General features: G+C 31.9%; 1 protein-coding gene across 6 annotated transcripts in view; it reads left to right on the top strand.

Annotated features, from left to right (window-relative positions):
- The first annotated feature begins 421 nt into the window (after positions 1–421).
- The window catches only part of LOC128996817 (uncharacterized), a 74,048-nt gene continuing 48,550 nt past the window's right edge, over positions 422–25,919 (top strand). For all 6 annotated transcript variants that reach the window (XM_054422302.1, XM_054422301.1, XM_054422300.1 and 3 more), the window contains exon 1: positions 422–487. In XM_054422302.1, the coding sequence (XP_054278277.1) occupies positions 433–487 (55 nt within the window). In that variant the 5' untranslated portion in view covers positions 422–432. The remainder of the gene's footprint in view (positions 488–25,919) is intronic.

The raw sequence follows: 25,919 nt of genomic DNA, 5'->3' as shown, positions 1-25,919 counted from the left end.
CTACAATAGGATTGACGACGTACGTGAAGCTATTTAATTTGTTATAAATAAATCCTGGAGGCAATGCTGAATAAATTAGTTTGTATACAACAGAACAATTCCAACCGAACACACTAAAATCTTCAGGACATTAGTTGTACAATATGTGTCCTTAGCCAAGAAAGAATATTCCATGTTACTTTAAACCCATTACGAAACATTTGACTGGGAAAGTAATTTAACCAATTAACTTAATTTATTTTCGAACTAGCTTGTATACAACAGAGCACTTCCGACCATAAAATCGTCAGGAAATTCGTGGTACAATACGTTTCCTTAGCCAAGCAACAAGTAGTTGCGTTGGCGGGGTGGGTGTAAGGGTAGGGGGAGAGTTTTGCCTTTTAACCCCCCATGTCGCTTGGCTGAGTCTCATTCGGCGACATGTCGCAAGCTATGCACATCTGTGTCGCCATCTCCGCTATCATCTACGTACTTCTGGCCTGTGCAGGTAAAATTGGAAACAAATTTATTAAATATATTCCATCCCTTATATTGACTGGTTGGCCATTGATCGTGATTTACAAATTTAATTGGTGTCTATAAAACAATTTTGTAGGTGGAACGTATGATATTTCTTGGAGCTTTATTGTAAATGATTAATTTTATTAAAAATTGTAATTTTTGTTTTAAAATAGTATTTAATTGCTTGAAAATTCTTCAACAATTGATTATTAGCAATTTGACAAGTTTTATAATCTTTTAAAATTATAAGTAAACTTTTAAAAACTTTTGTTTTAATTAGATACCGGGTTAAGTGCAAAGTGCACAAAACTGAGGATAATTTAAACTGGAGGGCGAATTGTCATTGTTGAAATAATTTTTTATACATAGGTTAAACATTAGGTAAACAGCTTTAAGTTGTACAGTAATACATTATTCCTGTTTTGATATCTTTATTTAAGTTTTCGCCTGGAATTGCTTCCTACATATCTTGAGACTAGGCCTAGAAGGCATTATAATTAGATAAAATCCATTATAGGGATTAGAACCCGGGAACTCGGAGACTGAAGACTCTTCCGCCAGACCAGCTTGCTCCACCAGTTTAAAAATTAATACTCTATAGGGTTTGAAAATTTTCCAATGATTCAAACTTTAAATAATTAGAATCTAGCTCCAAAACCTTAGAAAATACATGTAGGTGCAAATTTAATAAACATATAAACATCAATAACGACATGACTGTAAGCGCCTTTGCATAATATACTCCATGAAAGTATAGTAAAACTACTCAAACCTATGGTGATTTTTCTGGTTGGTTGAAAACACTTTATTTAATGTCAAATTAACTTAGGACACGCACCTCTCCAAAATTCAAACTCTTGGATGTATTCATAATTTAATACTATAAAATAACACGTTACATTCTGTAGAAAATTATAGTGTAACTGATATTGACTTTCTTTGTACTGAATATTTTATTAAAACTGTTAAAATATTCAGTGATTTAATTAAAAACTGAAGCTTATAACTACAGCCTCCAGATAGCCGATGATTTAAGGGTAAAAATTAAGTTAAATTTTATTGCATGACCTTAAATGTAAATTCTTTCTTAATTAAAATCTTCAAACTCAACATCATTTACTAAAAAGATCCCTTAATTTTACCCAAATTTCAAATATTAAAATGTGTAAGTAAATAACTTATAAACTTGTTTCCTTAACAAAAAATGTTTACTGCAAATAGGAACGCATTTTTATATTGGAAATGTATCCTTATGAAAGCAAAACAGAATAAATGCATCAACATTTTAAAACAATCTTGGAAACAACGTGGATGAAAGATTTTACGGTAAACCTATGGTGCCTTAGGTAGGGAGATATTATAAGGGTACCGGTAGTAATAATTATGTAAAGAAAAGAACTTATTCACTTTATTGAATAATAATTGACATTGAAAAGATAACGCATTCAGCAAATTTTTTTGATAAATGAATTTGATGAAAATAGATGAAATTAATGAAAATATATTACGGATAATTACATTTCCACGTTTATAAGTGTAAAGAGCGCTTATATTAAAACGTTTTTTTCTGAATCCAAAATAATTTAATACAATCGCACCTCATCGCGATAATACTGTATATTTGGTATAAAATATAAAATACAATTTAATATGTTTAAAATTAAGCTATTATTAAACAGTTTTACAACATTTCGCACATATTATATTCCGTATAGTCGCAAAGCAAACTATAATTAAACCTTTTGGTGTTCTTATTAATTCATTTATACAACAGTGATACGTAACTGACATAATTTAAATTTTACATTTCTGTTTTTAGAATCACTGTAAATGCTCATTTAGAGGCGATTTTAAAATATCACAATAGCATGAACGTTTACATTAATTTATCTTTGAAAACATAGTCCAAACCACGAATATTAGGACAGAAACGGTATGGATCAAATACATGAACAAATGACGTCACTGACCCGAATGCCTATCTATATAATTAATACAATACACGAAACTTTGTCGGTTGAACTCCTCCACCATTTCTTAACTGATTTTATCGAATGGCGTCTCATTGGAAAGAGCGTGTTGATTAGATTTGCAAACTGACCTTACATTTTTGAAAAAGTCCCTTGGGCTCTGCCCCAGTGGCTTTGGAAGCTCCCATGTTATCCTTGTGAAGAACATAATTGTTTACATTTTGATCGGCTGTATAATTTAATTGCTGTTATTTATTTTTCTATTCAATGAAACTATTTGAGTACATTTATTTACTATTATTTACTATACCTGTGTTGCCTGTACAGCGAGACATTTTGTGAAGGAGAAAACCGGCCGCAAAAACTTTAGGTTTATCAATAACGAAGATAAACATGGACAATCTTATATGGCTTTAAGTCAGAAAATGTTAGTAGAAAACATTAAAAAGCAATACCAGGTTGTGAAATATGATACAATATTTACGGGAAATGTTGATTACTGCTACATACATCGTGAGTATCTCCATGAGTTACACCCAGGTAAGCTTTGAGTTGACTCTTTTAAACTCATTGCAAATATGACTGTTATTCGTTTTGAAATAACTCCTGTAATACTTTGCAATTGCTCGAATTCGAGCAACATGTATACTAGTACTAATAGATCTAACAGCTGGTTTGACAGCTTTATTAAAATACTTTAATAATAAAATCATGTTTATTTCGGACCAGTGACATCATTGTTTATGTTTATGATCCATACCGTTTCTGTTCTAGTATACGTGGTCCAAACCATTGTACTTTTTGCAAGAATACAACTTATACGTCCAAGCAAGTGGCTAGCATTGTTGTTTCTCATAACAAGTCAACAATAGCTGCATTGTGCCCTTACTGACGCATATGACGTCATTTTGTATTGAGGGCTCCTCTGTTACATCAAGAAAACATTCTTCCTGCGTCGAGAAAGATACTTTCACATTTTATTTTCATTGCGTCTGGATTAATATATTTAACTAAGTATGCTTAGTTTGTTTATGGTTTTAAGAATACCATTCGATGGTGGGATATACAGGGTCATTGAGTACAAGCGTAACGTTTATACAATTTCCGTACAGGGTTTACCGTAAGTAAACAGCCAAACTCTGGAAAATTGTTTTATGGGTAAAAATTTAATGAAAATCAAGAAAAACATTTTTTTATGACTTAGAGGTGAGATGCTCACAATTTTGATGTTTAGAATTTAAAATTTATATATCAAAAACAGCTTCGTACGCTATCCTTAAAAAAATTTTGTATACTATTAGTAGCAATAAAGTATGTTTAAAATAATAAAGATATATATTTTTTTTAAATGGTGGCCATTTTAGTTTTTAAAACTAAAACTAAATACTACAAAATATGTAATTTTATGAAAAAAGTGTCAAAACACTTTAATTTATTATTTGACGTTTTTTTCATAAAATTAGTTATTTCACAGTAATTTAAGTATTACAAATTAAAATTACTGCCATTTGGAAAAAATAAATATTTTTATGCAAATCATTACTATTTTAACTCGTATACTAAATTTCATATTTTTAATGATCATAGAGTTATAGTTCATTTTCCTACTACTGGATATTGAAGATTTAAATTATTAAATAAACTGTTACCTGTTCAATATACTTTGATTCTTGTTATGACGATTTAATGATGATTTAATTTAAGTCTGACACCAACAATTGGTTTACTAAAGTAAATTTAGTAATCCTTTAAATATTTAATATTTGTTTTGTAATTTAATTTGATATGTTACATTTTCCCAACGGCTGTCCAAACTCTGTAAGCCATGTGTCTGGCAATTTCGGTATAAAAGCGACAAATAGTGGTCGTAATTTTGGCTATAAAGATACTAATTGTTTGCATCATTGGTCATCAAAGAGGTATAAAACCTAATCAATATTGATATCAGAATTTTGGTCATGATAAAACATATAGCTAAACTCACTGGGTGGATTAGCAATGCTATATTTGGGAGACAATTATTATAGTAACTAAAGAAATACATCCAAACTAAATTAATTGCAGTTCTTGAGATTTTAAATCATCAATTAGGATTTTTTCATTAGTGGTTGGCTCTTCACTGATAAATTATAATGGAAAATGAATAGTTACACTTTTGACAGTAACTATTGTTAGTTTCAATAGATTTTCATTAGTAAATTTTAATAAAATATTTAGTTTTTTGATCAGAATATCATTCTACGGTACAGTAAATAATAAAAACTCAGACACTTAGAACATTGCCTTTGAGCACAATAAAATTAATTATTATTATAGGCCTACTGTATTACAAATTTAGGAACACTAACTGAACTGGTAATTAATACCCGTCTAACTAATATTTTTAGTCATCCAAATGCTATATCCTCTCATTCAAACATTAGATTTTAATCAAATCTAACTTAACTGAAGCACACTTTAACCCAGATGAGCCAAATGAAGTCGCCATATAGGTTTAGCGGACGTTGACTACAGAACAGTGGACACAGTGAGGTCCATTTCCTAGAAGGTGTTCCAATTAATTCACAGGCTTGGACTTTTCAGTGATTGGATCAACTTTGAAACTCAGTTTCAGCTTGACAATGGCGGACGCTGACCTGAAACTTTCAGCCTGTGCTGCTCGTAGGTCAGTTTGTGTTTGTAAGGCAGCTATGTATCGTTTAGTGGAATCCTGAAAACGTTGACACATTCCTATTCTCTTTCAAGCTATAAAAGGTGCAAAATGTTTAAAGTTGCCGGGAAAAAATGTTAACTAACAATGTTAAGTTGCGCTTGCGCAGCTAAGTTTGTTATGCAATAATAGATATAACGAGGGGAAAATAGTACGTTTTATTGATTGAACTAGTTATTTGTGTAACTAGTGTGCGAGGTGGCACAAGTTTCTCGAGTGAGAGGTTATGTTTTCTGTGGCGAAAGAAAGGCAGTTTGCACTCGCGGTACACATTATATATTTCATACAGTTACTTTAAAAGCATGTAAATAATCTATTTACTTATTTAATACGCAAGCAGATTTTTTGTGACAATTACTCCTCCGAAACTACTGAACCGATTGTCATGTTTTTGGTGTCATTGGAAAGAGCGTGACGTGAAGTTGTGCAGGAAACTTTCTTTTTAGGGAAATAATGAGAGAGTGAGGCCCTGGGGCCCTTTAAAGTTTCTTATTTCTCCATAAGATTAACATTGGAAACAAAAATTGTCATGAAACTCCAGCTGTTGTCAGAAATCAAAAGTGAGAAAAAATATCATATGTTAATTGTAAACAGTCAATAAGTTTGTTAATTTAACAGTTTGCTACAAATATTTGCTGACTTGGTTGATATTCGTTTTAAAATAACGCCTGTAATACTTAGTAATTGCTCGAATTCGAGAAATAGGGACACTAGTTAGTCTTTAAAACACTATTCAACACGTTTTTAGGTAGGTTAAATCAAAACACTGAACGAAATGGGAAACACTGCACCAGCTGATCGTACTCGGAATATAAGTGTTGCTGACTTACTTCCAAGCGAACTCATATTACGTGCCTAATAAAAGCACGCTGTTTTGTGTTGTTTGGTTGGAATACTGGCGTGTGGCAAAAAAGGAGTGAGGCAAGAGCATAAAGCGGGCGGAAAAAGTAAGTAAATGTGGCAATTAGCAACTTTCTGTACTATAATCAGTGCAAGGAAGCCCACTTTGTCAGGTTACTGTAGTAAAAAACATTACCCTCATCTGACGCAAAATTGTCAGTTGATGACTAAAACATAGTCAATGCTAAAACTGGTTTGACTTTAGATACATTTAATCTAGTTATACAGTCCTTAAATGTGTATATCCCATATATTAATAGGCAAGCATGTTTCTTGAAAACCTCCTTTCTCAGCTCGTGTGCATCGCAGGAGAAATCTACGCATACCGTTAGAAAGAAATTTCCCTGTAGATGTGCAGAATCACTTTATAAATTAAAATAGGCTAAAAAATAAGCACAAAAAAAATAAAAAATAAATACATAGGCCTTATGGGTTGCCATGCTGGTGACGAAATAACAACGAAATATAAAAAGAAAATCAAAACAAATGGAAGAAATTCCATTCCTATGTTTTTATTTGCAGCGTAGGGTGAAAGTTGAAAAGGAAATATTTTTAGAACATGTCATATTTTTGGTCGAGTTTTCGACCACTGGACGTCCTATTAGTGTGTATCGTTCTTTGAATAGCAGTTCATAAAACCGCACGTCCTACTAATAGAAGCATCTTTTGAAGTCCGACGTAAACTATTTCGATGACCACAACTCTACTCAGTAATAAGTTATAACTCTAGTTAATAACAAGGGCAGGGGTGTCAAAATATGTTTCCAAATTCTTAAGAAGTTGCGTTGTCTTATGAGGGTAATTATATTATGAATAGTTATAAGCTGCATAATATAATTACCTATACACCATTTTATTCAAACATATTTTTCCTACAGTCACCTGACAAAGCGAGCTTCCTTGCACTGATTATAGTACAGAAAGCTGCTAATTGCTGCATTTTCTTACTTTTTCCACATTCTTTTTTTGCCGCACACCAGTATTCCAACCAAACAACACAACACAGCGTGCTTTTATTATGCACGTAATACGTGTACGCTTGGAAATAGATTGATAACACTAAAGATACTACGACTACGATCAGCTGTTTCAGTGTTTCCCATTTTGTTCAGCGCTGGGATTTAACCTAGCCTAAAACGTGTTGTTTAGTGTTTGAATGAAAAATTATTTCTATGCCTTATAATAACTGTGGGAAAAATATAATGTGTTTCACTAGTGCAAACTGCCTTCACTGCACTCGAGAAACTTTTCACACTAGCCTAGTGCCACTTCGCCCACTAGTTACACAAATAACTATTCCTGTACCAAATTGTTAACGAATCTTTGCCAGTTTATATTTAAAAGTCAGTTTATTGTAACTTATTAAACACCTTTTCTAAAATACTTTAGCTTGCAATGAAAATAAAAAGGATTATAAAAATATTGAGAGGGATCAACAGTTTACCGATCAGAGAGTTAACAACAAACAAGTTATAAAACTAAGCGAACATAGAAAATTTTGCGAATAGTATTGTCACCGAATCAAAATTTGTCGTCCCAAGTCTGGCTAAATTTTAAATCGGTAATTTACATTCAACAAGGCTAGTACAATCTGAAAGCTTTTAACGCACATTGGCCGGACTGAATAAAACATCAGGTGACAAGGGTTTTAAAAACTAATTAGCTATAAATTCATTGAAAGCAAATGCTTTCAATAATTTATGTGAGCTTGTCGTCCCCCACAAACCACCAAAGTGTTATAAGTGTACACCTAACACCACTGAACAGCATAATACTGCTTTTTCATTTAATAAAATTTAAACTATGGCCTTTGAACGTTGGGTGTTTTAAAATGGTTTAAAACGGTGCAGTTATTTACATGTTTCAAGTCAGAGAAGCTTTATCAAGCTGTCTTAGTAAGAAAGTGTTCACAATTTCTCTTTTTTTTGATTTTACAGTTTCCTTTTTTTTGTGTGAACAATTTAGTTATTATTTGAGTTTCTAAGCCACTGGTAAAACCCGAAGCATTTTGTAGCACATTGTTTCAGTTCAGCTATGTTTAGAGGGTGTTGATCCCGAATAAACTAATTTATTTTAGGAGGGATTCCACAACACGTGCATTGCTTTTTGGTTGATATATTAGTGGTGGGGAACCAGTTCCAAAGTAGATTTAAAGTGGATAAAAAATATAAGAAACATAATGAAACAATTCATATTCTAACATTATCTTTAGCTGACTTATGATAACAATATAATAAGACGTTCTATCGACTTTTAACTTTATTTTTTCCTAGAAGAAGAGAATTTTAAGTTATTTAGGTAATTATTTCAGCTATGATATAAAGTTACGATTTATTTCATTTATTCCATGAATAACTCTTTGATTGTATCACTTTTGATGCAACTTCTAGTATTACAAAAGGTAAAATTCTAAAGAAAAGGCAAAGCAAGTCGATTTCCCAGTGCGGTCCCAGTCACTATACAAACCTTGCTTTTCCATTGATTGGATAAACCCCGTTCGACTTCCAGGTTGTTACAATAGAGGACGTTGACCTTATTTCGGCAATTTACAGTGTCGTATTTAGATTAGAGGATCTTGTAATCAGTCACTATTATTTTAAATTTGAAAAAAATCTGTATAGCTAAGGAAAAGTGGTGTTTTCTATCTAACAAGTTTTGCAAAATTGGATATGATGTGATTCGATGCAACTGAAATTAAATTTTTCTTTGAATCCTCGAACCTCATTGGTCTGTTACTTTACCACTTCCACACTAGCGTTGTAAAGTAGGAAAACAAACGATATTTCTCTTCATCTTTTCTTACTACCAAATCTTTCCGATCCTTAAAATTAAATTAAAAAGGCTTGTTTAAAAATACGTCGAAGTTGAATACGGTTTGTACATCTTAGTAAAAATGTTGGAGCACAGTGTGGTTTGGGACGATCACAAAGTAAACATTTACATAACAGAAGTTTCCAGGTATGATTTGTTTTACAAAATATAAACCAATGATCATAACCAAAACATGATGAAAACTTATTGGTTAAGCACACCTATAATATTATAAGCCACATATCTTCATAAAGAAAACAAATAAGTAAAGAAAAAATTTCTATATTTAAAAATCTTTAAATCCTTGCCTGGTAAGCAGCCCCAGCCCCATTTGGCGATAAAATACAAATTGCTCAAAGATATAGATTTACCAGGAGATTTACTATAAAATCAAGAGATTGGCAATACGTATTAGTTTTGACTGAGATAAGCGAATTTATACATATTACAGTGCAGTAAATACACCACTTGACTGATAAGTACCGTCTACCTCTTATTTCCCAAGAGTACTTAGTTCTACCGGGACGAAATGAAAAACAGATCTACAAGATAAAACCACGCCACAGTATCCTGCAGATTAAGAAAATTTTCATCGTCATTGGATTTTCACTAATAGATTTTCTTAAATATGTCAGATTTATTCCCTATTTAACAACATTAGGTTGAACTAGTACTAAGGTTTGCTGCTAAAATCAAGATAATGTGCTAATTTTAGGAAGATATTTTGCTGCTAAAGTGTGATTTTTTAGTGAAAAATATTTTACCAATTTGCCAAATTGGATCAAATACATCCACATACAAGCAAATTACAACAATATTTAACTTATTCATCATAAGAATAACGTAGGAATTTTAAATTCACACTTTTGTTGATTTTAACTATGACATTAACTGAAACCCCTTCAATATACTAAATTATTATATTTGGCTAAAAAAAATGGTTTACAATGATTTTAGGAACAAAAATAAAATAAAATACCCCCGCCACAGCAAACCTGTAGACTAAGTGAATTTGCATTTATCTGGCTGGATTCCTATCAAAATATTCCCTTAAATTGTCAGATGATTTTCTATTTAAATAACATTAGTTTTAATGAGTTCTTAGGTTTGCTGCTACATGGAAGGTATTAAGGTGTGTTATTTTTTATTGAAATGTTGATAGCTTATCATATAACAAACAAAATTGCCAAATTTCATTAAAATATGTCCATTAAAAAGAAAACTACAAAAGTTTATTTTCCATACGAATAACATGTGAATTTTAAATTTACATTTTTTATACTATCTCCGTAACCATTAGGCATACAACAACGCTTCAATATACAACATTTTTTTAAGCTCTACAAAATGGGTTGGCAAGAAATTGTGAATTTTGTGTTTGAGGCCCGAAAATGGGAAAAATAAAAGTCCAATCACGCTGGTTCGCAAATATATATATAAGCATTTGAACGGAGAGTGTTTTTGGCCTCTGAGTTCCTCAGAGTAACTTATCGAGTAGTCGAGGTCTCACCATGAGACCTACGGTACCAGCTTATTTCCTGTATGGAAAATTCGCACTTGTTCCCATAGTACAACTTTTTAACAATCATGCTGGTTCGCGAACACGATTGAATAAACAAAGGTTTACACTTTTTATCAGATTTAATCAAAATGTGATAATTTTTTACTCGAGTTATCATCAACTTTTTATGAAATCTGGTAAAAATTATATAATTGTATATACCGTAAATGAATTTGAACGAGTGGTGTGTTTGGCCTTTGGGGACATCGAAAAAGTAAAACGGCCCTGGGTCTAGGTGTTACTATGAGACTAACGGTGAAAGGTAAAAACTTATATATGGAAAATTCAGTAAAAGCTATCCTATCCTTCACAAACAAGAATATTTGGAGGTGCATTGAAATGCGTTTAGAATATTGTTAACAGTTAGAATGTTTTATTGTCTTCAACTAAGGGCCCTTTAAATCATACAGTGAAATGTACGTAATAAAGACAGATACAATATCACCCAAACAACTCTATATACGTACATTTACACCGCTTGTCGTTTATCACAAGTGGTCAAAACGTCCTGAAAAATAGAGAAAATACCTTTTTTATTGTAATATAAAATAATTACAAGTGGTTAGAAGCTAAGTAGGAAATATCTTTTACTTCTTTTTTTTCTTTGTTAAGTAATATTTAACACTTGATTATGTTGTTTTATGAGTGGTTAACAAATATAGATAAGTAAAAAGTATGTTTCAATTGGAAAGGAAAAACAATAATTTAATTAAAATATGAAAACAAAAAAATATTCATAAAGATACTTTCCCACCAAGAGTTCAAGTGTGCTTCTTTGACCAATAAATATTTTGTTTTATTGAATTTGAATGATTTGCACACACGATTATAATTGCTGAAGTGTTCATAATCTTTCTAATCTCCCATGTTTTATAAAGAATTTTCCTGGCCACAGAAAGGCAAGCTTTGCAGTAAACAGATTTCATCGGTTTACCAATCATCTCTAGATATGGATATCGTTTCAACTTCCTTTGACAATATTTTATTAAAGAATGCAGAGTTTTGTTGGATGTTCAAACATTGATGATTATTAGTGACTTCTAAATTAGAATACATCAGGCAAAACAGTGAGTAACCAATAAAATGTAATTGCTTGTTAGCTTTGACTGCTTGTAGCTTAAATCATACCATGGACAAAATGAATTAAATATAGACCATCAGCTGTGCTGCGGTTACCATAGGTTCTGGCGCACAACAATGGGAGCGCTATGTAGTTAGGGCGTACGCGCTACGTAAACTACACGGCGCTCCCAGCGGTGTGCGCCAAAACCTATTGTAACCATGGTAACCGAACTACCCTTTAGATTTGTTATCCTTAAGGATCAGCTGAGTAAGACAACGGCGTTGGTGTGTGGCAACGTCGCACCGGCCAGTCTGTTGCCATGGTTACAACAGTAATAACAATCATGTAAACATAAACATTGCGCACACGCTCCATCATAACTGCAACAGCTGTTTCGGTTGGACGGGACAGCAGTGTTGCCACGTTTCTCTCGATGCGGCCTTGTATTAGAAGAGGCTATGCAACGCACACGTATAATATACGTTATAATATTATTACTTTAGTCTCAGAAGCAGTTCTGTAATCTTTGTAAGGATGTGAGGTGATGTAATGAGTTCGTGCGGTTGTTTGCTTCGTCAGTTATTAATTAACTTCTCTATGATATTGCTGCTTTCCGGAGGTGTTGAACGTTATCGAATAAATATGTTTCATCATTGCCTGTTTGATGTTATACAAGGTGAATTTCGAAATTACACATAGTACATACTCAATACAACATTTATTGCAGATTTCAGGTTAAGATACTTTCAGTGTATTTAATTATTTGTTCTGTAATACCTTGTTTTTTTCTCTCTTTTAACCTTCCATTTGCCCGTACCAATACACTACAGATCTGTGCATGGAAAGTAACCGGCAAAGAAAGAAATGAGCCGGTATAGTACGAGGGTGAACTGTACTGATGAAAAGTATTGGCAATGACCAGGGACCGAACCTAGGACATCACTGCCGTTGGCGCAACTGTCTGAGCCGCGCACTCACAAAAATAGTGCACGATATTTTTAAAATGTCAATATCTTTGAAAAATTTATATGTGACAAATAAAACACCTGATTTTCCTGTAACCACCATTCTCGTGAACTGGTTAAAATGGTTACACATACAAAATAATTTAACCTGTGTGTTATGGGGGTTCTAAAACAAACACTTAACGCTGCCCCAGACGCGTTACAATGTCAACGGTAACAGCTACTTCTAAAGAGAAACATTGCTAAAGATAGATACACAATGTTCTAATGTTGAACAGCATGACAGTATTAGTAGTAGGATACCTGGGCCGCTTACACTCTGGGCGTAATACATGCGCTTCACTGTACGGAACACTGCCGTGTACCCAGACACTAATGAGCATGTAGGACCAGTTAGGTCAGGCTTTGTATGTAGTCTGCTGTACAATGTACTATTCTAGTCAACACAAGGGCGAATATTAGGTACGATTGTGTCTAATAGATTGGAATTTTTGATTCGTTTTGTTTTTCAAGTCAGTCATAGATTTTAATGAATAGGTTGAAACATAATCTCATTATTGTTGTCAACATAATTAGATTCGGGCAGAGCTATTTGAGTGAGCTTATCCAAAGGAAATTAATTTAATTCGCAGGTTCACTGTTAACGGTATGTTATATTTTTTTAGTAGGCAAGCGTTTTGTTGGCAAAGTGGGATTAAGTTCGAGTAAGGGGAATCCTGAGCTAACTGCGCATTTGAATAAGGTTTAAAACTTGTTCCCGATGCGTAACGTATAGACCTAATGCATTACCCTTTAAGCTTTTGAAGATTATGTTTTTTGACAGCTATACGGTGAATACAACGTGTATAGTCAATGATACAACTGCTAATTTTAAGATAAATTAAAGTTGATTGCAAATCCATACCATAAAAAGAATGATTTACTTACTTAAATATGGTTACAACTAAATAAAAATAGGCTATTTAAATCCAAATTCACGTTTATCCTCTAGTTTACAATCCGATTGTCGTTAAACATATATATGAAGGAACAGCAGTTGAAATTAAAATTTACATTTAGAATTGATATAAAAAGTGGGTCAGTATCACTGGATATTTCAAAGCGATGTCTAGAAATAAATCAAAGGTGGTGAAGTTAATGAAATTGCCTTTGTAATTACCATTCGCAGGTGTTCTGGATCAAAAGCTTAAAAATGACACCTCAATCATAAAAGTCTGTTAAGTAGGACAGGTGAAATAGGGTTGTATAACAGAGAAAACCTTGATTGTTGTAAGTATATGGATAAATTGTTTCTACTCTACTGAAAATGACGAGTTTTAAAACTCCCATGATTAGGCAATTGATTATTTTATTCTAAGTTATCTTATTTGTTTGTTAGTTTTAGACATGCAATACTCATTTCACTGCAGACGAAAATTCAGCATATACGACCATACTTTTTGTAACGCCATGCACATTAAAAGCCTATAAATTAATTATCTGTAACGATAAATTGCACAAATTGTCTGGTAAATGTTCATTAATGGAAAATTTAACAACCTCTTTACAGAGATAATTTTTGTTGGTGAAAACGTATCTCTTTGATCTCTATGTCATGAATATCTTATTTCCCTCGAGATATAGAAGGCATGCTATTGGTAAATTTACTTCCCTTTACCATCATTACTGTGCGATCATGATTATGTAATTTAAACCATCTTTTTGTATATCTTTTTTACAGATGACTCAATGTCACTAAGTTACTATTATTTTGTATGAAGCATGGCTAAGTAAACCATGGTTAAAATTAATAATGCAATTTCTGTTTAATTTACATATACGTATTCAGTGTACTCGTTTCAGATGTCTTATTAACGAATGCATAACAATTTTGTATAGTTTTGCATAAGCAATAGTTTAATGGCTAAACAGGGGGATGCACACTAAAACTTATAGATATCAATGGTTATTCTATAATCGAGGGTACATGTTTATGCTGAAAATATTCTATCAATTCTATATTGTGTGTCAAAAATTGTTATTGGAACAAAAACGTTATTTTGCAGCAAAATCAATATATTTACTAACACCTGCGTGCACTTTCCAACAAACACAGAAACAATCTATTTATTTATTAATTTGAAATAACCTTATGTGACTCATAATACCTTCTAATTAAGCTAACTTGGCAAATGGCAGATTTGATTTATTTGATCTGATTAGGTTGTTTTTATTTCATATGACGATAATCATAAATCATATTCTTATCCGTCCCAATTGATATAAATCTAAACAATCCACATAATCTCCTGAAATTTGATAACAAAGTATAAATAAAACAAAATACATTTTATTAGTGAAAGTGAAATCTATTACACTCAACTACACACAATTTATCTGTTACAGAGTTAAATTAAAAGAGTGTTATTTTAATTAGTTTAAAATAATAAATTAAAATAACCTTCTGACATATTCATTCTTCCTAATTCACCGTAAATGCATATACCTATAACACTTTTAAAACTTAGCAAAATACTAAATTGGTTCATCAGCTAAGCACCGATTTTGCTCATTTGTTGATGCGTGAACTTTGCTGGTGAAATTTACACGTCTGCGCTTTTACAGTTAATGATCCGTCTTTTAACACATCCATTCAACATCGGTGACATCCATTGAACAGTAAAAAAACGAAATTTGTCGGAAATGGTGGAATGTAATGAAGTGGCATAATTCAAGTAACGTAAACAAATAATTATAAATTCAACATATTTAAAGTTTTGTCGTTATAATACCTAATGTTTAGTAAGAGTATTTAATTTAATAACTTTAAATGACGTGTTGACTATTCAATTTACTAGTAGATCTGTATGTTTTGAAATCTAGAGAAAATCTTGTTTTGAAACGATTCTATTCTACGTCGCATGGGTTTGAATTGTGATGAAATAACTACTTTGACCTTGTAAAGTAGTTATACATTTATAAATGCGAATAAATTCAAGACCAAGACTGAAATAATGAATGGGTTTACCTTACGCAAAATATAGCGTCAGATTTTCCCTTTTTCCTATGACTTTTATGAACATTTGGTGTATTATGTGTATTATACTAAATATTGAGTTTGGTGAAATTATTTTTGGTACCACCACATAAATTACTAGTAGGTCTACTATATTCAGTAGATTTTATACAGTGCATTTTACATTAAAATTTTATATGTCAATTATCATATAAGTTCAACAGGAAAGAGGAAAATTATTTAAAAAATCCTAATAATAAAAAAGGTACATATTAGCAATAAAACTGTAGCATAATAAGTTTTTCATGGTATTATCCTGGAAGCTTTGTTGTTGGCTTATTATTTAGTTCCATCAGGAAATGTGATGATCCTGACTTTAACTCCGCGTTTGTTCCTTACAGTTTCTCCTTTATCACAATTTTCTGAGTCAGTTCACTATTCCATCTACATGATTAGGTTTAATTTCAGAGGGTGTGTTTTAGATACGATTTGGGAAAGTAAATACTGATTAAATGTTTTAAATGTTGTTGACAAAGTGCCTAGATCGGACCGATTTACTTTTTCATTTTGACGCATTTAGAGGCCAAAGGACAATTAGTACAAATATGTATGTCCGTAAACAAGGCTGTTCAAGTCGTTTTGGCATTAACTTTCATTAAATTAAGGATTTCAAATTTTTACCTCCTACCCTTAAAACACGGAAATGGCAAAATTTCATTAACATCATCGTATAGTGGTAATATTCACATGTTCCCATGATATTCTTATGGAGAAAAATATAACCGTTTTGGTGTGCTTGTTTATGTGTATATTTTAATATTTTTTAGTATGTAGTTTTGCTGTGACAGGAGTTTTCAGATAGGGAGTTTTCCCATAAACCCAAAGCACTGGTATAGGTACGAGACACCTTGGGGTTTGCTCGATAATTCTATGCACTAACTCCACATTCCAATCACATGACATGTTTAACTTAAGTCTAAAAAACATCCACAATCATTAAAGAATTCGCCTCTTAGGTCCTTTCATCTAGGAGCTTTAGTAATTTGTCAACTACCACAGTAGTATCCTTGTAAGGTCCGCGCGCTACTGGCTTAAGCTAAAGCGTAGCATTTGTTTTGACAATGACAAATTTCCGGACTTTCAAGGGACAAATCTGACACTGGGTTGATGAAAACGTGCAATACGCTCCATCCCTAGAGAAGAATAAGACAGATGCGTCAGGGAATTATATCTTCGGAATCCCTTTTGTATGGATGTGTGATGTAGTGCGGCATTCGTTTAATTTTACGTGGCATTGGTGACTGTATATGTTTACTTTAAGCTGGTATGTATAGAAACACCTGTTAGTAGGTAGACAAATCTGGTCATTGGAACAAAGTTTACTTCATATTACTTTTAGTTTACTAGAGAGGTGAAAAAGCAATATATCGTACAGTCCAGTATTTATAAGCTCCAAATAATTTAAAAAGTCAAGGATACTCTTACATTTTCATTTTCCCTTTGAATTATTTTTTGTGAAATTTCGCGAATCATATCTATCTGAATCTGTAACTATAAATTTTGCAGAAATAAAAAAATAATTGTAGCAGCTATAGAATTATAGTTTTGTATACCTAACACCAATTTGACCATCGATAAATTCTAGAGATTCACATATTCTGCCTTTATTAATTTTCAACGTTTTTTCTATTGTTAAAATTTATCATAGCTTGTGCGTTCCTTAATTTCAAATTGTGATTTTCGAGACAGAGTCCTAAACCAATTCTAACACTGTATAAAAATTGGCGTTTTTCTCCAATGAGTACAAATGTTTACCTTTGATTTGATCACATTTACGTGTAATAATTTTAACTGTTACAAACCAAATAAATATTTTCTATATATAACCATTGACTATATATAACTTAACATGGAATCCAGTCGGTTGTGCGCAAGTTTTTTTTATTTATATATAAAAGGTAGAGTCAATGTGATCTATAATGATGGATGGTATTGATTCTATCTTATTTGAGCAAATAAAATAAATTGTGCCATCTACTGAAGATTCTAAGTTGGAGAAGATACTAAACCTCGTTAAAATATTTCAATTGAATACATTCAACACAATTCTTTATGGAGTGCAGTTTTTATGAACAGTTTATTAGCACACCAACCCTGTTTTTGTTTTACATAAACAACTGTATCCATCGTAAATAGATTTTATTTTCACTAAACACTGACAACGATTTGTTTAACAATACACAGACAAACACCCAACAACAACCTCAACAGAATTACAACTACATGGACGCCTGTTACAAGGGTAGCCATGTAGGTGTAAGGGTGGTTTTAGATTCACCCTTCCTGTAATTAGAATAACATTGGAAACACCTACCAGGAAATGTAAGCCGAGCGTCAAAATAGTTTACAGTGTACAATGTTGTGTTGTTTCTTGTTAATGTTCATTAAACGTTATGGCATAGATAAAACATACTGGTAACAATCATTGAAATGTTTGGAGAAATCAGTTAGAAGTAAGAATTGTCGTTTTATAAAATCGATTGATGATAAATATCATCAATCATAATATCATAATATAAATAATATCATAATATAAATATTCATTCAAGTTATTTTATATTTATCGTTTAAAAAATGTTTTTACTTTTATTACAGGTCTATTTATATTTTATGCATTACATTACTATGTGAAAAGAGTACAAAAGAAACCAAACAGATTGCCTAGCTACTGTAATTAAGTCTTTATTAGTAGGATTTTGAAAGGTTAAAGTCGTCATTTTAGAATACAGTAATACCAAATACTCTGACCGACTCAATGATAACTAGGCCAACTATTTAGGGGAATATTTGTTGGCTTCGTACAATAAGAAGGCGCATCTTAACATAGTATAAGGTTAACATTATCATGCCCCTTTATGTAAAAAAAATACATTCAAACATTTTCTTAAATTAGCTGTGTGTGTCAAGTATTAGATACATCGGTATACATATCTCTTTGTGATTGACCTTTTGCTAACCAATATATTTATTTATATGATCAAAAACATTCGTGATATCTTGAATGCAAGAGGTTTAGCATATATTTTTAGTCATCCAACAATGTCTGCAACACAAAAATTATAAACGTACTCTATAAATATTTTGCGTGGCCTGGAAATCGCTTGAAATGGATATTTTTATTATTATATGATCAATCTTTTTTAGACAATTGTGTTGTATCTATTTTAGACCTTTTGATAATTGTAAACCTGGGTACTAAAACTTGTTCACATGTTTTATAAATTGTAATGTTAATGATGAAAACGTTTTTTTTTATCAGTTACAACTATTAAACACAAATGTAACTATAAGCCTACCTGTACTAAAATAAAACAACCCTAATATTAATCACAATTTCAGAGTGTTTTGAACATATTCCCACTATAATAAAATATAAAATAAATACATTTTCCATTACACTTGTTATCTAACCAAACTTTAATAAAAACTATCAATATTACGAAAAGAGAATTATGTTTAAGCCGCAAATACTTTTGATGATAAATTATCATGGCACTTTTAATAAGCACAATCCACCGTTAAACTATAGATTTGTTGTTTGAATAAGATATTAATTACATAGACGAGCGATTGAATTAAAAGACTTTAATTCGCTAAGAAGGTTTGGCTGAAACAATCTCTTAAGTCAGCATTGTAAATCGTGTTGTTAGCCAGTGAGGCAACTACTGTATTTACTTTTGGTTTGTGTTCTAGGCGATTTGATTGAAATTCCTAGTAGTTACTTTTTAAACCCAACTTTATTCCTATTATTTGAAGACCCGGACCTAAATGTTCCGGAGTAAGAACATTTTGGAGTAGTTTTTTTAAATAATTCAGTAGTTTATGCGTTTTGGGGTACTAAACCAGTTTTTTTAGAACTGCTAAGAAATATTTTGACAAAAATATTCATTTAAGATTGCCTCTAAAAGATAATCAAATGTTTTAACTTTTAAAAACCCCCTCTGAACAAAAAAAGTACATCCGATTTTTAACAAATTTTACTCCTCAAATACCAATTCTTTGAGACACAATTTGTTTACCCTTGGAAATTTACATAACTTTCTTTTCATACAAAAATTTAAGATGAATATCTTTTCGAGTTTTCAAAATATACAGACTCTTAAAAAACGTGGTCAAAAGAAATCAATAAATTTCGATGATAGAGGCATCTAATAAAGAAAACATAACACAAAAATGAGGATTTGCAGTAAACCTTTCAATAAAAAAAATAAAAACAGTAAAATCAATAAAATGGAAAAAATTAAAAGTACTTTTAACTTCTGAAGTTATTAAAGCATTTACTTATACATATTCCCATACTCCAATATTCCAAAAGTATGACGAACACAGGAAGCAGCTTTACGTAAAATCCAATGTGCACTGTAATTATTCCGAACAAAATATCTGTGTACGCACAAGGATCACAACGTGTTAATTTTGTTCTAACATATTTTACAGAGTTCAACAATAGCTTCCTACCCTTCCACTGTCCTAACAATGTTTAACATTGTGGTTGCCTATGTAGGCGTAGTATCACTTACCTGTTTAATAACATGTAGGCGGCTTGAACCTAAAATATGGCTAGGTAGTATGCACAAACAAAAGTCTGGTTTTAGAAAATTAAACTTTTGAACAACCTAAATACAACCGTAGATAAATATGAAAATAAATTCTGACAAACATTTAATGACGTAAATGTTTTAATTGTAAATGTTCCCACGATGAAACATATAAACACTATTAGCACATTATGTTTTGATGTATAAGGATGGTGCTTTGATATGTTTACATGTTATAGTGTCCTAATACATTTTGAAAAAAACTAAGGTATACTGTTACGTGTAAAATATATGTATGTCCATTTACAAACTTGAGACAATCAAGTCTTGGGTCAAACATTTTTAGATTTAGAGAGAGATATTTTATTCCAACCTAAATCATCTTTTTAGATTATGAAAAAAATAAAACTATTATTTAATCAACACTTTAATTTATTTAAGATACAGTATTATAAAATAGATTTTTCAAAGCAAAAAAATATATAGGCTAGATTCAACTCCAAATAAAATATAAAATTATACTGGTAATCTATGATAGTAAAAACTGTATCTTTTTAATTTATTAAAATATTCAATTTTAAAGTTGAATAATTATTATTTTTTCATTCAAACGACTTTCAAACATATTACAAAACACAAGGACAGTAGGAAATGCTGTGAAGTATAAAAATGTAATCTCCGTTCTTTTATTGGCCGGAATGCCTTTGATATACTTTATGAAACAAAGTTAACGCTTCCCCTACGCAAAGCAGTGCTTCAAAAATAATTGTTTAGTGATCTGACTTTGGTAATGCTATGTTTCCCCTTAGATCACACCAAATGTTATAAAATAATCATATTAGCATTCTGTAAACGGTAAAATTAGACATTTAAAAACATTAAATCCATATGTCAGAGGAAACTTTGCCTCAAAAACTTGTTTATTTTTCTTAAAAATCTATTTGTTTTATTGAAGAAATATGACTCATAAAATGTTGTAATAGGAATAGAGTCTATAAACACTTGGACAACAATACATTTTACTCTAAGAGTTTCAGCTAATCATTTCAGCTCAAAATCGTGATATGATGCATTGCCTGTATAGTTACACAATTACACTGCACATGCATAATAGAAAATAATTACGGTAAAATGAAAACTTTATTTTTTACCAAATTTCTTAAAAAGTTAAAATGAAATTTGTGAATATCAAATTTAAAAAAAAAAAATAGGTTCGTGCACCTTAAAATTGATATAAATGTAATTTTAATAATTTTTTTACACGTGTAGCTGTGAACTAGCATCAGCTGACTAGTGTCCTTTATGTTTACGATTTTGGATATTTCGGTTGTCATGGTGACCAATGTGTGTTGAGTTGAATTAATGTTTAGAGAAGGTTCGTTTTGTTGTCCTGTTTTTTAAAGTGTAAAATATAACTAAGTTGTAGAAAGTTCTGAAGAGTTTTATTTTCCCACAAGCTATTTCGGCATGTCTGGAAACGGTACAAGATTTTCGGATTTGGTAAAGTTGTATGATGGCGAAGGAGACTTCTCGGAATGGCTGAAAAAGTTGGAGCTTGTATGTAAACTTCAGAAGGTTAAAGAACTACAATCAGTGCTTCCCTTGTTTTTGTCTGGAGGAGCATTTGCCGTCTACGATGGGCTTACCGACGCAGTTAAGAGTGATTACTCCGCCCTGACCCAAGCTTTGCAGCAGGCTTTCTCTGCTAACTGTTTCCAAGCGTATGAGGAGTTCATATCCAGACGTTTGCTTCCAGGAGAATCTGTTGATGTCTACGCATCTGATTTGAAAAGGTTGGCTAAATTAATAGATTCTTCAGTTTCTGACGAGTGGATAAAGAGTTCTTTTGTTCACGGACTACCCAGAGAAGTTCAAAATCAGAGTGCAACATTTCGATGCGAAGAGATTACTCAGCTCTGTGATAAATGGGGTATTAAAGTTGTGTTTAGGTGTGTCAACCGGCCAAGTGGAAACGGGATAGTTGAGCGAAACCACAGAACAATCAAGCGTATGGCCGCAAGAACTAAAGGGAGTATCCAAGAAATGGTCTATTGGTACAATTTGACACCTAAAGAAGGATTAGGTGGCGATTCATCGCCGAGTTCCCAGATTTTTTCGTACCAATGGCGATGTAAAGGTGAACCTGTAAAAGGTGAAGTGTATGAAGGGTCACATTTTACAGTAGGTGAACGTGTGTATGTCAAGCCGCCAAACCCATCCTGTACTTCGAGATGGAAGGAAGGAGTGGTAACTGGACAGTTTTCACCCAGAAGTGTTGAAGTAAATGGCAGGCCTCATCACATAGCAGATGTGCGAAAAGTAGTTGAAAGTAAAAATGAAAGTGTAAGTTGTGTCGGCACCTCGAGGGCGTGTGGTGGTGTTGACACCACGGGGGCGTGTAGCTGTGAACTAGCATCAGCTGACTAGTGTACTTTATGTTTACGTTTTTGGATATTTCGGTTGTCATGGTGACCAATGTGTGTTGAGTTGAATTAATGTTTAGAGAAGGTTCGTTTTGTTGTCCTGTTTTTTAAAGTGTAAAATATAACTAAGTTGTAGAAAGTTCTGAAGAGTTTTATTTTCCCACAACACGTATTTTTGATAATCAGAAAACATACATAGTCAACCTTCGTACATAACATTAAGACACTGCATTATTGCTTGTCGAGTCGATAAACTCATTTTCACTACTACCTATATACATTTTCCATTACTTCTATTGTCCGGGGGAATCGGGGTAGATTAATTAACTGAATAATTGAATGTTTAATCTTGTTTGGATTGTTATTGATTGAAGCCAGATAATTAAATAGTAAGGTGTGTTTCCGTAGGTATGATTCATCATGACAATAAATGAGTAATGCAATAAATATTTGTACAGTATGTGATTTGTTGATTTTCTTTAAGAATTTTAGAAATAATAATTTTATTAATTTATATTTTTAAAATTTTTTTTTTTTTTTTTATAGTAGGCTTAAATTGTCTCAAACAAACATTCAGATTACATTAATTCTCATGTCAAGAGTTTTTCTTACATTTTAATTTATTCAAATATAAAGTCATCTTTAAAAGGTAAAAGGGTATTCCATTAAACGTATTTCTTCGTTATGTTGAACCCCATTAAAATGCGAAATTACTCATGGGTCTTTTTCAGAAAATGTGTATGTTTTTAAATTATTATTTAGTTATATAAATATGTATTTTTATTGAATAACATGATCTGTGATGGTGTTTCAGGTAATATATTTCGCATTGATACAGCCGAGTAAGTACTAGCACAAATTATATTAGTTAAAGTTAATAAATAAATATACTTTCATGGTATTCACTCGATATAAGTGTGTTCCACCTTTTATTTTTATGTAACAATATGTTCCCGCATCGAACATAGAATGAAATGGCCAAAGGTTTCCTATAGCAGACAAATATGTTACTGTGTAAATGATATATTACATTGTTATTGACCTGGTGACAAATATGATTTATGGATTTGGTAGGATTTGGTATCGACTTTTTAGGTTTACCATTGAATATAGTTTATTATTTACTTTTTTGTTTATTATTAGGAGGCATTGGATGATAAAACGAATTCGGACCTTAGCAGCGGTAGTTACTAATAATTTTATTAGTAACGGTATGGCTTATTTAATTGAAAATTTTGAAACATATTAACCTATGTCAAGTAGAGTATAATGATTCACATTTTGTTTTTAACCTCGTGGTATTAGTTTTTTACATCGAAACAATACTTATTCCGTTTGGTTGTTTTAAATACTTTAAAACCTAAATGCGGGATTAAGGGAAATAATTTTGGATGATTTGTAAAGTTTTTTAACAATATTTAGGTAAAATTTATCTATTATTTTATAAAAACAAATTCTTATACGTCATCAATCAGAATCATTACGTAGCCAACTAACTCAAAATCCTATAGGTTTCTAATAGATTAAGACATATTACAACCAAACACATATTAACCTAAAATAATCTGTTAACATAACATATTAAATCCTAAATTTGTGCCATTGGATTAACAACACTGAAAAAATATAGGTATCGTAAAAGAATTTAAATTAAATGACATAATAATTAAACGTTAAATTTTATAATTGCGTATGCTTCTAAACAAGATACTCTTTTGTCTTTCCACACTTTGACAACAAATGATGGTTGAATTGTTTGAATACAAAGAGATGTGTATGTTCTACACTAGTAGAGCAAACCACATGAAAATGGTCAAAAGGGAGAATTTATGCGATGTTTCTGAATTGATATAAACTGCGACAGAAACTCCAAACAGTTGTTTCAATGTTTGTTGGTCCATTACTGTGTGGTAGGCCTTAGTAAATGTGTTCATGATTTCCAAAGGGACTTGATAAACTAATAGAGAGTCGCAATCCAAATATTACGTCTTTTGGTACCAATAATATTACTTTGATGTCAATAAAATGAACTTTTGGGCAATTTGGAAGCTGTTAACTCAGGTTCACCTCAAGTAGAGTAAATTTTACAATATCCAACGTCCTTTCAATGACATATACAGCGTGATAGAAAAGTCTCGGAACGGTTTAATATATTTTTTACAATTATATCCTTCATGGTATTATTAATAACTAGTGTACATGTTGCTCGAATTCGAGCAATTGCAAAGTGTTACAGGATTTATTTCAAAACGAATAACAGTCATATTTACAATGAGTTTAAAAGAGTCAACTCAAAGATTACCGGTGTGTAGGCTAACTCAGACCAAGTTTATCTTCGTTATTGATAAACCTAAAGCATTCCGGCCGGTTTTCTCCTTCTCAAAATACCTTGCTGTACAGGCAACACAGGTCATTGATAGATGGCCAATTGAGAACGGAAATTCGTTTTGGGGTAGTGTTGGGCCAGGGTCGGGTGCTGACTGTGTTGAGTTAAACATGGTTAAACCAACAGTTAAACACAGAAAACATACTACTAAACCTATTACGCGCCACAGTTCTGTAGCTGCGGTAGTTATCACGATTACGCCTCCTGTCTATGTTTCATTGTCGTCGCGTCGGAGGCATTTAAAAGAAAAAAAACAACAAATAAACAAATTATAGCAACGCAAAACAACGATAAATGCACAAATTTAAGTTACAATCTTGCTAACACGATCCGTCATAGCGACACAAAACAACGATAAATACACAAATTTAAGATACAACCATACTAACACGATTCGTCTTGGGGGTTATGTTTAAACAAACTCAAATAGTAAATAAACGTACTCAATGTGTTTCATTGAAGTGAAAAATAAATTACAGCAGTTAAGTTATACAGCTGATCAAAATGTAAACAATTATGTTCTTCATAAAGATAACATGGGAACTTTCAAAGCCACTGGGGCAGAGTCCAAGGGACTTTTTCAAAAATGTAAGGCCAGTTTGCAAATCTACGCGACACGCTCTTTCCAATGAGACGTCAACGGATAAAATCGGTTAAGAAATGGCGGAGGAGTTCAACCGACAAAGTTTCATGTAGCGTATTAATTATATAGATTAGGCTTGAATACTTTTGATACTCGTAAAAATCCACTCTTAAGGAACTGCCATTTTTTATCTCATTAAGATGTGCCCGGCCCACGAGGATTGGTGGAGAATTTTAAATGTGGTTGATAAGTACACCAAATTAAAGATCTTAATTAGAAGAAAATGATGCAGCAAACACGATATCAAAAGGTTGACTCTGTCCAAAATGTCACGGGTTGAATGTTTTTTTTCTAAGTTGTACAAATCTATAATAACACTTTCTACCATCTCTTACTTTGTTATAACGCTACTTTCGTATTCTACCGAACACACCTAAATTGGTAAAATAAAAC

This window comes from Macrosteles quadrilineatus, unplaced genomic scaffold, assembly GCF_028750875.1.
Source record: "Macrosteles quadrilineatus isolate MER2022 unplaced genomic scaffold, UCM_ALF_1.0 Scaffold_6__1_contigs__length_79288215, whole genome shotgun sequence".
Taxonomy (NCBI): domain Eukaryota; kingdom Metazoa; phylum Arthropoda; class Insecta; order Hemiptera; family Cicadellidae; genus Macrosteles; species Macrosteles quadrilineatus.
Note: the sequence above shows the minus strand (reverse complement) of the source record. Positions and strands in the feature narration are given on the sequence as shown.